At 36.9% G+C, this 15,556-nt stretch overlaps 1 protein-coding gene across 5 annotated transcripts in view; it reads left to right on the top strand.

Annotated features, from left to right (window-relative positions):
• Window positions 1-15,556, top strand: part of TRPC1 (transient receptor potential cation channel subfamily C member 1) — a 201,877-nt gene that overhangs the window by 10,479 nt on the left and 175,842 nt on the right. For 4 of the 5 annotated variants that reach the window (XM_059688259.1, XM_059688257.1, XM_059688255.1 and 1 more), the window contains 2 exons: window positions 1,658-1,759; window positions 6,518-6,720. In XM_059688259.1, the coding sequence (XP_059544242.1) occupies window positions 1,658-1,759; window positions 6,518-6,720 (305 nt within the window). The remainder of the gene's footprint in view (window positions 1-1,657; window positions 1,760-6,517; window positions 6,721-15,556) is intronic. The other variant, XM_059688258.1, reaches the window with a different exon arrangement.

Raw genomic sequence — 15,556 nt, 5'->3', positions numbered from 1 at the left:
GGACCCATGGTTATATCTCAGATCACTGGAGTTACTTAGTATTTTCACTTAGCAGTGGCATTACTATAGTTAGTTTTATAGGTTAAAATTTAAAATCAGAACTGAAATGTTAAGTAGTAAGGAACATACAGTTCTTTTTGTTTTTTTGTTTCACCTGACCAAATACAGTAAAAACTAAAAACCCAAGAAAAATGTTTACAGAGCAGAATAATAATAATGCTAGACTTTAAAGAATAGGCTACAGCCCAATGAGCCTTAAAAGTTTTAGGGGATAAAATAACAAATTAACTTCCTTATGAGGGTAGGGAGTTTTCCTGTGAGAACACAAAGGTGGTTCCTAATAGTTGAATATGGCCCCCAATCCTATTTTGGGGATGCTTACTCCTAGTTTTTAGACATCCACACATAATGTCTGTCATTTTTAGTCCTATTTTTAAAAAATATATTTGTATTGATTTCAGAGTGGAAGGGAAAGGAGAAGAGAGAGATAGAAACATCAATGATGAGAGAGAATCATTGATCTGGCTGCCTCCTGCATGCCCCCCACTGGGGATCAAGCCTGCAACCTGGGCATGTGCCCTTGTCCGGAATCGAAACTGGGACCCTTTAGTCCTCAGGTCGATGCTCTATCCACTGAGCCAAACCGGCTAGGGCTAATTTTATTTTTAAAAGAATGTTGATCAATAGTTGATAAAAATTATAACAGTTTTAAAATACACAGATTGAAAATAATCAGGGCATTTTCTTAGATTAAATCATTACTTATCTCTATGTTTCCTTCCTGCCTTTATGGTTTTCCTTTAAAAAAAACATCAAGCCCAGATTGTGGCTCAGTGGTTGAGTATGGACCTATGAACCAGGAGATCAGGGTTTGATTCCGGGTCAGGGCACATGCTCAGGTTGCAGGCTTGATCCCTGGTGTGTGGCATGCAGAAGGCAGCGGATCAATGATTCTCTTTAATCATTGATGTTTCTATTTCCCTGTTCCTTCTGCTCATTGAAATCAATAAAGAAACATAAAACATTAAAAAAAAAAAACCCAAACCCAAAACCTGATGTCACAATTTCCAAGTATCATAATAAAACTGTATGCAGACTTTGTTACAGAGAGTTGTAAGTCCCCATTTGCTCAGCCTCTAGTTATTTTTTCTTGCTGTCGAAGTTAAAGCTTCAAAATTAGCTGTAGTTTGGGTGTAAAACCACAAAGTCACTTTTCCCTCCTAAGGACATTGTAGCCTAGTTCTTTGTGGTTTTACTTGATTAGATCACTGATACTAATTTCAGTCTTGTACCATTTCGGTCAGCCATGTATATTTTCGAGATGAGAACAGAGAGTGCCCCCTCTATGTATTTTCCATTGTCTGCTCTCTTCATGATTGCATTGATGATCATTTTTATTAGATTGAACGCAATTCTTTACCTGTAGTTATAGTTTTTGGCAATTTCTCTTTTTTTTTGGCAATTTCTCTTATAGATTTGGAATGTTAAGATTCGGTCAAAGGCAAGAAAATGTACTATTTGGACAGGCTAAATTTTTGAAATTCAGTACTACTGTATATAATACAGTTTAATTTTAAAAAATAGTTTTATTGATGAATTAGTAAAATAAATACTTTTTATCCTCCATTTTTATTTTTAACTTTTTTTTTTTTTAAAGTCCACAGATGCACTTTTGGTGGCAATCGACTCTGAAGTAGTGGGAGCTGTTGATATACTACTTAATCATCGACCAAAACGATCATCAAGACCAACTATAGTAGTTAGTACTCTTAAATGTTTATTAATTTGGATTTTTAAATAAAAATAAATCTTCTGCCCCATTGCCATCTTTTTCTTCCCCCAAATTTATTTGTCTTAAGGAAATAGATCTCTTTTACTCTGTAAAATATTGCTTTAAAGTCAGTAGACACTTGCAAAAATAATATTGTTTTCAGGAAACCTTTTTAAAATTAATGATATTTCCATAATTTTGTCAGTATGGACCAGTATTTTTAGTTTGGAACATTCTGCAGGTTAAGTTGAAGATACAATTTAGTTTCCACATGAATTTAATAATTAAATGTAAACGGTAAAACCATAAAACTGGAAGAAAATGTAGGTGAATGTTTACTGACTGGTAGTAGAAGGATGTTCTAAGTATAAAAGCAATGGCTGTTTAGAAGGTAAATTTCTGGAATTCGGTCATCAAGCAAAATTTAGAAAGCAGGTGGATAACTGGCAAAAGATATTTGCAGCATATATCAGAAGTTCATAATCTTAATATTAGACAAATTGATGAAAAACACCGAAATCAGAAAGGACACGAAAAAACTCAGAAAAGAAAATATAAAATACTAAACCTTACTTATAATCAAATACAAGATACTAATATTTACTTATCAAATTAACCAAGATTTTAAAAAATAATAATCACTGATGCAAAGGAGTAGTCTAGTCTCCTACATCATTGGTTAGGGGGGTGTTTTGAATAGCACTTTGGCAGGATGTGTCAGAAAAAGGAAAGATGTTCATATTATTTTTTTTAAAAATGTATTTTATTGATTTTTACGGAGAGGAAGGGAGAGGGCTAGAGAGTTAGAAACATCGATGAGAGAGAAACATCGATCAGCTGCCTCCTGCACACATCCCACTGAGTATGTGCCCACAACCAAGGTACATGCCCTTGACCGGAACCGAACCTGGGACCTTTCAGTCCACAGGCCAATGCTCTATCTACTGAACCAAACCAGTTAGGGCTGTTCATATTCTTTTACCTAGTGCTTTCTCCTCTAGGAATTTGCCTATGAAATGGTCAGAAATGTGGATAAAAATGTTAATTGTAATCTTGTAGTAGTGAAAAAACCTAAATATTTTAAAATTGAAGGTTGGAAATATAATGATGTATATATTTAAATGGCACTTTTTAAAGAATATTTAGGAACACGGAAGAATAAAACCTAGGAAGTGACAAAAATGAGAATACTAAACTGTATGTGTAATATGATCCAAGGTTAAAAATATGCATACAAAAGGAACTGTATGGAAATGTAGCAAAATGTTACCTAGTGGTAGCCATCTTATTGCCAAATTAAGGATTTTTTTTTTTTACTCTTTTTTTCTTCATTGCTTTTGTAATTAGGAAGATAATCATTAACAGTCAGATAAATTATGTCTTTAAAATGAGATATTGGTTGCATACAAAAATTTTAAAATTATATTACTCATTATTGGTGAGGATGTAGTGAAACAAGCAAACTGCTGGAGTGTAAACTGGCTATACTCAGAAGAAAAGTATTAAGAAATAATTATAAATTGCTTGTAGAATATCTGGCATTATCTGAGAACAACGAGAAACTGCTAAATTGCATACTTTATCATGTATTAGCTGAAATATTCTACTCAAATCTAGACTATTAAAAAGTTTGTGTGTGACTTTCTCCAGAGGATGGTATGAACTAGTGTAACTGGTGATAATAAACCACAGGAATAGAGAAAAAAAAGGGCTAAGAATATAGCCCTTGTCCAAAGGATCAGAAATATCTATAATCCTGTTCAATTTTCTGTCATCTATCCTGCAGTTACTGTCCTATTTTGGTATACCTATTCTACTTTCTTGCATTTAAACCCGTTTACTTTCTTGGCGGGGAAAGGAGGTGTGCCATGCAGGTTATTGGAGCAAATGACTGCTATTATTTCATCACCATGACTACTACCAATTGAATTTTGTGTTGCAAGGCTGTGGTAGTCTTCACCTGCTCAGTAAAAGAACACTTTCTACTTTATTGCTAACAAACAAGCGTTTGCTTGAATTCTTCCAGTGACAGCAAGATCAAATTTTAATAGCCTATTACTTCTAGACAGGCATTGTCAAATATTTTCCATATATTTTTTAACCATTTCAGTGAATTCATTATTGGCTCATCAAAATTATCTTTTAATACATTTTGACTTTCATCTACAGAGTTTTTTTTAGCATGTTGATTATATTAACAATGAAATTATGAACTTTTAGCTATGTCTTTGAGTGTTTTCATATAGTTAAATGTTTCATAGGAAAAATGAGGACCATTTTTCTCTTAAGGGACTGAATATAACCTCCTTTTTAAAATAATATGTTTTTATTGATTTTTAGAGAAGAAGAGTGGCCGAGCTAATTTTCTCCTTTTTATAACCAATAATAGGAGGGAAAAGGGCTAAGTTCTTAGATTTCTCTGGAATTCTAAATAAATTTATTAATTTGAAATCCTGACTAAATAAATGGCAATTATATAAAAGAGGGCCAAAATGGGATATGTACGTTAGAAAATGTTAAAATTTACCAGTAATCAAAGGAAAGTAAGTATTTCATGATAGTGTTTTTTATCCATAAACTGGGAGTGATCATACTGGTGAGTAAACCTTAAGAGTGAAATGAGTACATTCCTATATTATTGGTAACATAAGCTATTAAAGAACTTTGGTAATATTTATCAAGAACTTTAAAGCTATTTGTGGCCTTTTGATCTATAATTCCATGTCAGGGGTTCTATGTTAATGAGATAATCCTAAATTTTTTTTTTAAAGCTGTATTCGCCCAGCTGGCATAGCTCAGTGGTTGAACATCAACCAAGAGGTCACAGTTTGATTCCTGGTCAGGATACATACATGCCTGGGTTGCGTTGTGGGCTATACCCACAGTGGGGGACGTGCAGGAGGCAGCTGATCAATGATTCTCTCTCATCATTGATGTTTCTATCTCTCTTCCCTTCTCCCTTCCTCTCTGAAATCAGTAAAAAATATACATATATAAATAAAAGAGCTGTATTCATAAGGATGTTTGTGGTAATGTTATTTAAATTAGCATAATAAAATGTCTTGAAAATACGGTCTATGAAATTCCTTACATTGAATGCAGGATTCTGTACATGATTTTTTTCCTGAAGATTCTGGGCTGTAGCTTTATGAGATCATTAAAAGTGTCCTTGATCTTTAAAATATTAGGGACCATTGTTTTAATTATTGATGCCAAATTATTTATGCCAAAGATAAACAAAGGCCCAGAAAGGAATACTATAAAAACGGTTTTTGGGTAGTAGGAATTATGGGTATTTGTATTCTTTCTGTTTTTCTATATTTTTCAGATATTTTATAATGTGTATGCACTACTTTTACAATGTTAGTAAAAATTATATAACAAACTGTGAACTTGATCAACTAATACTATGGAATGAAACAACTCTCAGGGAAACCTCTATGAAAAAGTGAGAAGTAGTGGAAAGAATATGCAATAATCATGAAATAGTCAACCTTCTTATTTAACCCTGATTCTTTTTAAAAAATGTATTTTATTGATTTCAGAGAGAAAGGGAGAGGGGGAGAGAGAGATAGAAACATCAATGATGAGAGAGAATCATTGATCCGCTGCCTCCTGCACACTCCCTACTGGGGATCCAGCTCCCATCCTGGGCATTTGCCCTTGATCAGAATCGAACCTGGGACCCTTCAGTCCACAGGCTGACATTCTATCCACTGAGCCAAACTGGCTAGGGCAGCTCTGATTCTTTATTTGCTAATGATTTTTCCTTTGTGTCATGTCATGCCGACATCAGCCCCATGAGCCCATGTAATGAAGGTGCTCAGGCTCCAGAGTAATACAAATCTGGTTTCTGCTCTGCAGTTTGCCATTCTATTGTGTACCTCAGGCACATTAACTTCTCTGAGTCTCAGTTTCTTCTTAGGATTTTACTGCTCAGTGCTGCAGGGTACTGTGGGAATTAAATGAGATGATAAGTGTAAAGTGGCTATAGTAGCTATGATTGTTAGTGTTTTTAAGCATTTGTAACAAAGTAATAGAGGTAATGATTGAGAATATGTGGATAATTATCTATAATAATAAAAGCGTAATATGCTAATTAGACCAGACAGCTGAACGACCTTCCGATGTCCTTCCAGACGACCTTCCAGATCAAGCTGGGGCTGCAAGGGCCGAGGCATGCTGCCACGGCTGTGAGGGCCAAGCCCCTTGCACAAATTTCGTGCATTGGGCCTCCAGCACAAAATAAAGAGTGCCTCCTATTTACTTATCCCTTTTAAGTAGCTTCATTGCTACCAATGTGACAAGGTTTGCCCCAGAGGTGGAATTTTTAAAGTTTTTCTCAAGCATTTATGATCTGCTTATTTTTAACATTTCTGTTTTTTCATTTTATTCTTTTTTCTAAAATTCTTGTTCTTTATCCTTATGCATGTTTCCATAATCTTTTGAAAATTAAATACTTTTTCCAAATGTATTTCTCTAGATATCTTTTTGTTAGGAAAACGGAACTTTATTTATATGAATGTTTTCTATTGAAGATTTTGTTTGTCATTATTATATTACATTTATTAATTAAAATTAAGTTTTGAGGTTTCAAAAAATTTTCATCCTGGCAAAATGTTTATCTTATTCCTTATAATAGTTATGTTCTTTGTGCTTTCCAATTATTTTTTCATTTTATTCTTCAAATAATTGTTTTCTTGAAGTCACAAATAACTTTTGAATGTTTATATAAATATTTTTCAGAAACTAATGGAGCAAATTCAGAATCCTGAGTATTCAACAACTATGGACATTGCACCTGTCATTTTAGCTGCTCATCGTAACAACTATGAAATTCTTACAATGCTGTTAAAACAGGATGTGTCTCTACCTAAGCCCCATGCAGTTGGCTGTGAATGCACATTGTGTTCTGCAAAAAATAAAAAGGACAGCCTCCGACATTCCAGGTTAGAAAATTAAGATTTTTGACAAATAGATGTGTGATGCAGTAGGATACATGCCAATGAAATGTTTTATTGCTCTTTTTATGTAGCTTTTAAGAAATATGGTACTGGGATGACTTGTAAAAGTCAAACTTCTAGCTCCTTTGCTTAATACAATGAGTTCTGCATGTTTTAGAAATGTTTACTCAATGATGATTAGGAAACTTCTTCAAATTATAAGATTTATTTCATACTCCTGCCTATGGGAGCTGGGGGCACTGTTTGCTTTTTAGAAATAGAGTTTATTAGTCTAAGAGAATTTCCAAGTAGTAGAAGGGATAGAGAGATACCACTTCCTATCCTTTTATAACAAAAATTGTTTACTATCTGACTAAATATTAACCTGTAATGCCTCTTACTTTCCCTCTCACATAGTACATATTTAAGTCTATTTCTCTTCCCATTCTCCCCAGTTGAAAATAGAAAGACAACTGAGGAATGAATAAACAAGGAAGTACCCTATCCTGGACAAGTTGAGTAAGGTCACACATGTTGAATAAGGTGTATGGTTCTGGGCCAGACTTGAGAACCATATACCTTTTCAGCATAAGCGCACACACATTTACTATGAAATATGTGGTCTGGAAGTCCCAGGCAGACTACTGATAAGCTGTGTTCAGTTAAGGATTATTGTACAGTGTACATGAAATTAGCTTTAAAACTGTAAAATATCCACCCTCTCTCTTTCCTCATCTTAAGAATAGATCTTTGGTGGATTGATAGTCACAAATTCTTAAATTGGAAAAGTTTCTTGGAAATCAATTTAATGTGTATGTGCAGAGGTCAAACTGGAATTATTTTTCTATTTTCAAATCTGTTTTACAATGAGGCCCATGTTTGTCTTCGATAAGATCTGGTTGACAGCTGACTATATTATTTACCTTTTTAGTTTTAAAATGACTAATCTGTGAAATGACAAGAAGAAATTATCTCTAAGGATCCTTCTAGTTTTGAAATCCTTTCTTAATATTAACTATAAATATTTTCCAAATAGTTTGCTTGTTAAATGTTTGTAGTTGAAGCTACTTGGGTGGCGGGTTGGGGCTGGAAAGAAAGCTGCCTGGCTTGGTTTGGAGTGGCAAGAACACTGCCTGGCTTGTTCTGAAAGCTTATATAGGAGCTGTGGCTTGAGTGCAGGTTTTAAGCCTGAATAAGAATTAAAAGGTAAAAGACATTTGATGCAGAAAGTACAATATGTGATTGTGGTTTATTAGGAGAACTGCAAATGGTTTGATATATTTGCAGAAGAGTTTGAGAAAACAGTTATAGGAAAGGTAAAGGTCCAAACTAAAGTCATTTTTAGGAATTGCTAAGTAGGCCTGCAGAAGAAAAGGAGACTAACAAAACAAGTAAAATGAGATGTAAGATCAGTGAAGTTGAAGTCAATGTTAGCATTAAGAAAGTGAGGCAATCTGTATTTTTAAATTTCAGATGGTGAAATTTCAGACGAGGATAAGTTCTAAGGCAGTGATGGCGAACCTTTTGAGCTCAGCGTGTCAGCATTTTGAAAAACCCTAACTTAACTCTGGTGCCGTGTCACATATAGAAAGTTTTTGATATTTGCAACCATAGTAAAACAAAGACTTATATTTTTGATATTTATTTTATATATTTAAATGCCATTTAACAAAGAAAAATCAACCAAAAAAATGAGATTGTGTGTCACCTCTGACACGCGTGTCATAGGTTTGCCATCTCTGGTCTAGGGTCAGTAATTATAAATGGGTTAGGGACGCATAATGGATCATTGAGTTTAGTAAACCATTTTCAGTATATAATTGCTGTGATTTGGTTTTAGTCTCAAAATTTCAAATAACTTTAAGGGTGATTTGGAATCTTTATTATTTAAAGGAAGACAATTTCAAAAAGTTGAGAAACACTGAAATTGCAAGAGTTAGCAAAGTAGTGGACTGCCAGTTATATTTAATTTGCAGAAGGGTTTTGTTTAATCTGTACAATGTAGTTTATAATTTTGAATTTGAATGTCTGTAAGCCTTATGTACACTCAGTTTTACTCATGTTATTACCCACTTAGCCCCTGAAAACAATTGAATTTGTAAAACCTAGTACAAATCTCCCAAGAGAATAGGATGTTGACATTGAGAAAATCAGTGATCTATAATACTAATCTTAGGAGTATGGAATTCTTTTATTAAAAAGTACATATTTTAGTTATACAAGTAATGTGTGAATAAATCCGTAAATCCTTGTAAAACTTCTAACTTTAATTTTGGTCAGAAGTCTCCTGACCAACTCTAATTTTCCTCTCCTCTACAGAGCTAACCACTATTACCAGTTTGATGTTCTACATCTGCTTCTGAATGGCTAATATTCTCATTAGCCATTGTGACTCCTCAGTCAAAACAGCATGGTACCGGCATAAAAACAGACATACTAGTAAAGATGGATGGAACAGCATAGAGAGCCCAGAAATAACCTATCTCAATGGTCAATTAACCTATTTCAAATGAGGCAAGAGCATACAATGGAGTAAAGATACTCTATACAGTAAATGGTGTCTGGAAATTGGACCGGTATATGCAAAAAATGAAACTAGACCATCTTCTTACACTATACACAAAATTAAACTCAAAATAAATTAAATACTTAAATGTTAGACTCAAAACCATAAAAATCCTAGAAGAAAATGTAGGCAGTAAAATCTAGGACATTTTTCTGAGCAATATTTTTTCTGATGTATCTTCTTGGGCAAGGGAAACAAAAGGAAAAATAAACAAATGTGACTACATCAAATTAAAAAGTTTTTGCACAACAAAGGAAACCACTAACAAAATGAAAAGGCAACCCACTGAATGGGAAGTCATTATTCACCAATGATACATCAGATAAGGAGATAATATCCAAAATTTCAAAGAACTTATAAAACTCAGCACCAATTAAAAAATGGTGGAAGGACCTAAATAGACATGGCTCCAAAGAGGATTTAGAGATGGCCAACAGACATATGAAAAGATGATCAACATTACTAATCAGCAGAGAAATGCAAATTAAAACCACAGTGAGATATCACCTCACACCTGACAGAATGGCTATCATCAATAAATCAACAAGTGCTGGCAAGGATACAGAGAAAAGAGAACCCTTATGCACTGTTGGTGGGAATGCAGATTACTGCAGCCTATAGAAAACAGTATGGAGTTACCTCAAAAAATTAAAAATGGAACTGCCTTATGCCCCAGCAATTCTAATTCTGGGAATATATCCAAAGAAACCCAAAACACAGATTAAAAAAAATATATGCACTCTTATGTTCATTGCAGTTTTATTTACAGTAGCCAAAATATGGAAGCAGCCTCAGTTGCCCATCAGTAGATAAGTGGATAAAAAGGTTGTGGTACATTTACACAACGGAATACTACTCCACTGTAAAAAGTAAGGAAATCTAGCCCCGGCCAGTTTGGCTAAGTTGGTTGGGCATTGTCCTCTGCACCAAAGGGTTGCTGGTTCAATTTTCAGTCAGGGAACACAGGAAGCAGCCAATCAATGTTTCACTCTCACACTGATCTTTCTCTCCCTCTCCCTTTCTCTCTCTCTAAACATAAATAAAAATATTAAAAAGAAGAAGGAAATCTTACCTTTTGCAATAGTATGGAAGGAACTGTAGAGTATTATGCTAAATGAAATGAGCCAGTCAGAGAAAGACAAGTACCATAAGATTTCGCTTATATGTGGAATCTAATGAACAAAATAAACTAACATACAAAATAGAAACAGACTTATAGATACAGAAAACAGACTGACAACTGTAAGAGGGGAGGGGTATTGGAGGATTGGGTGAAGAAGGTGAGGGATTAAGCAAAGAGAATACAAAACTCTTAGCCACAGACAACAGTATGGTGATTACCAGAGGGAAAGGTGGGTGGGAGGCTATAGCAGAGGGTAAAGGGGGGTGGGGGGTGGTAAATGGTGATGGAGGGAGACTTGACTTGGGGTGGTGAACACACAATATAATATACAGGTGATTATGGCATTGTTCACCTGAAACCTATATCATTTTAGTAACCAATGGCATCCCACTAAATTAAAAAAAAAAGTGACTCTTAACTGCAGTTGTTAGGTTGGAAACTGAAGTATCATCCATGGCTGTCTGTTAGATGTTGAAGTTAATAGATTTCCACTCCCAGTTTCTGTTTCTGTTTATGAAGATTGAATTCAAGTTTCTTCTCCTATTTCATTAATTTTGCCTATCTGTTATTAATCTTGCCTCATCTACTCCAGTTCTTCTTATGGTTGTCCAAAAATTTAGGTTGAATCATATGAAATTACTGTTTTAAAAGTGCTGGGGTCCAGCCCCAACGGGCCAGGGGTTCTCAAAGGTGTGGACGGAGTCGGCGAAGAATGAAGGACATGGAGACAGCGTTCAGATAATCAGCATAGCTCTCTTTAGTCTCCGTGGATCTTCCTGTGCCTGCCTGAGGCCGCAGAGAAAGATCCAGAGGCAAGCTGAGCCTTTATTTTATAGTCAGAGGTAAACAAGGTAGTAGTTACCAGAGTTACACTGTTCTTGTGAGTTTCACTTGTTTTGGCAGCACTTCCTGAACCTCCCTCAGCCCATTAGCTTCCCAGATAAGATCTAGGGAAGTTATAAGGTCAAGCCTAATTATGCTAAGAGGACTGTGCCCTCTAAGCTGGGAATTGTTTGTGACTTTGCCAACAGGTCAGTCCGAGGCTTAACCCTATAGCTGCTCCCCACATAAAAGTACTTGGGACAATATGGGATTGCATATTTCAATATTCTTCTTGGTGTGGATTAAACCAAAACACCAGAGTTATGTAGAATATCACATAACTCCACAGGTCCCAACAATATTATTTTTTAAAAATATTGAGACTGATGATTTATAGTAAATGTATATAGTTATACTAGAGTCCCGGTGCACGGGTTTGTGCACCGATGGGGTTCCTCAGCCTGGCCTGCGCCCTCTCCCAATCCGGGACCCTTTGGGGGATGTCGGAGAGTTGGTTTCAGCCTGATCTCCGCAGGTCAGGCTCAGGGACCCCACCAGTGCACGAATCCCTGGGCCTCTAGTATGCATGTAAGATCTTTGATTAATCTCTTCCCGTCTTCCCCTCTTCCCCCTTCTCTCTGAGATTCATTAGTGTGTTCCATGTTTCCATGCCTGTGCGTTGAGCGTCTGACCCCTGGTGATCATTGCACGTCGTAACTACTGACCGGTTTGGCCATTCGGCCAGTCGCTCGCTAAGGCTTTTATATATATATAGATATATATAGATACCATCATCATAATCTAGTATTCTAACATTTTCATCACTTGAAAAAAGTTCTCTTATGCCCATTTATGGTCAATCCCTGCTTCCATCCCCAGCTCCAAGCAATCACACTGTAGTTGCAACTGGTCCCCAATCTTAGTCTATATAGTTTTTTCTTTTCTAAAAACGTTACATAAATGGAATCCATATGTTGATTTATGTTGGTAGCTTCTTTCACTTAGCATAATTTTTTAGGGTCATCCATATTGTTGAATATGTTAATAGTTTGTTCTTTTTAATTGTTGAATAGTATATTGTAAGGAATAATATTTTGTTTCTTCATTCATTAGTTGATGGGCATTTGAGTTATTTATAGTTTTTGGGAATAAACATTAATATACAAGTCTCTGTGTGACCTAGTAGATAACCTAGTAGAATTACTGGGTTGTATGGTAAATGTATGTTTAACTTTTTAAGTAACTGCCAAACTTTTCCACAGGTTGTACATTTTACATTCTTACCAGTGATGTATGATGGTTCTGATTCCTCCGCATACTCACGAACATTGATATTGTTAGTTTTTTTTTTTTAATCTTAGCCGCTTTAGCAGAAGTGTAGCAGTATCTAATTGTGGTTTTAATTTGCATTTTCTTCATGTCTTTTCCTTTTTAAAAAAATCATTATTGTTGAGAATATTACAGATGTCCCTCTTTCTCCCCTCCTCACCTCCCCCTCATTTCCTCCCCTACCCAGTTCCCGCCCCACCCCAGGCCTTCACCACCCTATTGTCTGTGTCCATAGGTAATGCATATATGCATGTAATGTCTTTGTTTAATCTCTTTCCGCCCAACCTCTTCCCTCTGAGAATTGTCAGTCTGTTCCATTTCCATGCCTCTGATTCTATTTTATTCACCAGTTTAATCTGTTCATAAGATTTCTTTTTTTTTTTTAAATATATTTTATTGATTTTTTACAGAGAGGAAGGGAGAGAGATAGTCAGAAACATTGATGAGAGAGAAACATCGATCAGCTGCCTCCTGCACATCTCCCACTGGGGATATGCCCGCAACCTAGGTACATGCCCTTGACCGGAATCGAACCTGGGACCTTTCAGTCCACAGGCCGACGCTCTATCCACTGAGCCAAACTGGTTTTGGCCATAAGATTTCTTATTCATTTGATTATTAGATTCAATTGTTGATAGATAATGTATTTATTGCCTTTCTACTGTTCATATTTTTATCTATTTTTCCCTCCTATTCTTCCTCTTCTTAAAGGATACCCTTCAACATTTCATGCAATACCGGTTTGGTGATGATAACTTCTTTAGATTTTTCTTATCTGCAAAGCTCTTTATCTGACCTTCAATTCTAAATGATATCTTTGCTGGGTAGAGTACTCTTGGTTGTAGGTCCTTGCTATTCATCACTTTGAATATTTCTTGCCACTTCTTTCTGGCCTGCAAAGGTTCTGTGGAGAAATCAGCTGACAGTCATATAGATGCTTCCTTGTAGGTAACTAACTGCTTTTCTTTTACTGCTTTTAAGATTCTCTTGTCTTTAGCCCTTGGCACTTTAATTATGATGTGTCTTGGTGTGGTCCTCTTTGGGAACCTCTTGTTTGGGACTCTGTGTTTTCTGGACTTGTAAGTCTATTTCTTTCACCAGGTAGGAGAAGTTTTCTGTCATTATTTCTTCAAATAGGTTTTCAATATCTTGCTCTTGCTTTTCTTCTGGTACCCCTATAATGCGAATGTTGGTGTCCTTGAAGTTGTCCCAGAGGCTCCTTACACTTTCTTCATATTTTTGGATTCTTTTCCCTTCTTGCTCTGCTGATTGGGTATTTTTTCCTTCCTCATATTTCAAATCCTTGATTTGATTCTCAGAATCCTCTACTGTTGAATCCCTGTAAATTATTCTTTATTTCAGTTAGTGTGTACTTAATTTCTGACTGGTACTTTGCCATGTGTTTGGCATTATCACTAAGATCCTTGAAAGTCTCACTAAGTCCCTTGGAGGTCTCAAGAGGATTCTTAAGTAACCTTTTAATCATGATTTTGAACTCTATATTCAGTAGTTTGCTTTCTTCCATTTTTTTCATTTGTGGCATCTTTCTTTATCTCAGCATTTTGGCTGCTTCCCTGTGTTTGTTTCTATGTATTGGGTAGAGCTGCTATGTCTCCTTGAGTTGGTAGAGTGGCCTTGTGTAGTAGGTGTCCTAGATGGCCCAGTTGCTTAGCCTTCCCAGTCACCTGAGCTGAGCACTCAAGGTGAACTCCTTTATGGGCTGTGTGTACAATCTTGTTGTAGTTGAGCCGTGATTGCTATTGGTGTCACTGGGAGGAACTGACCTCCAGGCCAATTGGCTGTGGGGACCAATTGTGACTACAGTGGGAGAGCTGCTGTGCAGGAGACATCCATATGGAGCAGGACTTGCTTTAGTGGGGCTTTGGTGCTTACTGAGTCTGCCCCTTGAGTGTGTAGCTTATGTATGTAAAGAGTTGTAATCTGGTATGGTCTCACACTGACCACTGGGTGCACTGGCTCTTGTGTCTCCAGAGAGGTGCAAAGTCAGCCACTGCCTGGGGCCACCCAGCAGGAGTTACAGAGAGATCTGCAGATTCCTTCTATTTGTATTAGATTTGGAGGTGCCCAGGCAAGGCCCAGTTGTGAAGCAAGGCAGACTGGTGCTATTTCCGGGTCTTGGGCCCTTTATTGATAGGTTTGGGGCTCTCTGACCCAGCTGCAGCTTGTTTGAGAGATTTTAGCAAAGTCTGAAGCCTGAGCAAGGGCAAGTTATTCAGTTGCAAAATTCGCTGCACACAGGTTGGGTGGGACTGCAAATTGGATGGGATGGGGGATCAGGGAATCATCAGGGTAGGGCAAACAAAAGTGGCTGCCAGTCAGCCTTGCCATTGGGGAGGTCCCAGCACAGGAACAATGACCCCCGTGAGCACCTTCATCTGGGAGAAAGCTGCTCCTGAGTTCCTAGCCTGATGCCAGACAATCCCATTCTTCCTCCTATGTGTCTGGACCCCTCCCCCGCATCCAAGAACCTCGCCTGGCACTGAAGTTCATAGGAAATGGGACCTTGTAAGTTCTTGTGCCAGCCCTTTAAGAAGAAGTGCTGGGTCTCCAGGAGCCTCTGTGTCACTGAGCTCCAATTCCTGCTGGTTTTTACAGCCAGTAATTACAGGGACTTCTCTTCCTAGTTCTAGGAGCCGGGTCTGGGGGTCTGCTGTGGGGCTGGGACCCCCTGCTCCTCACGGAAGGCCTTTGCAGAGACAATCTCCCTCCTGATTACAAATGGCACATGTGGGTGCTGGTCCAGCCCAGTCCCTGTCTCCACCCCTCCTACCAGTCTCAATATGCCTTTTTCTTTACTTCTCTAGTTGTAGGACTTCCATTCAGCCAGCTTTCAGTCAGTTCTGGATGATAGTGGTTCTGTATTTTACTTGTAATTTTAATGTAGTTGTGGTAGGTGTTGAGTACAGGGGTTTACCTACGCTGCCATCTTAGTTCCTTCTTCATGTCTTACGATGTTAAGCCTCTTATCATGTGCTTTTCTG

This window comes from Myotis daubentonii, chromosome 3 (genome assembly GCF_963259705.1).
Source record: "Myotis daubentonii chromosome 3, mMyoDau2.1, whole genome shotgun sequence".
NCBI lineage: Eukaryota > Metazoa > Chordata > Mammalia > Chiroptera > Vespertilionidae > Myotis > Myotis daubentonii.
Note: the sequence above shows the minus strand (reverse complement) of the source record. Positions and strands in the feature narration are given on the sequence as shown.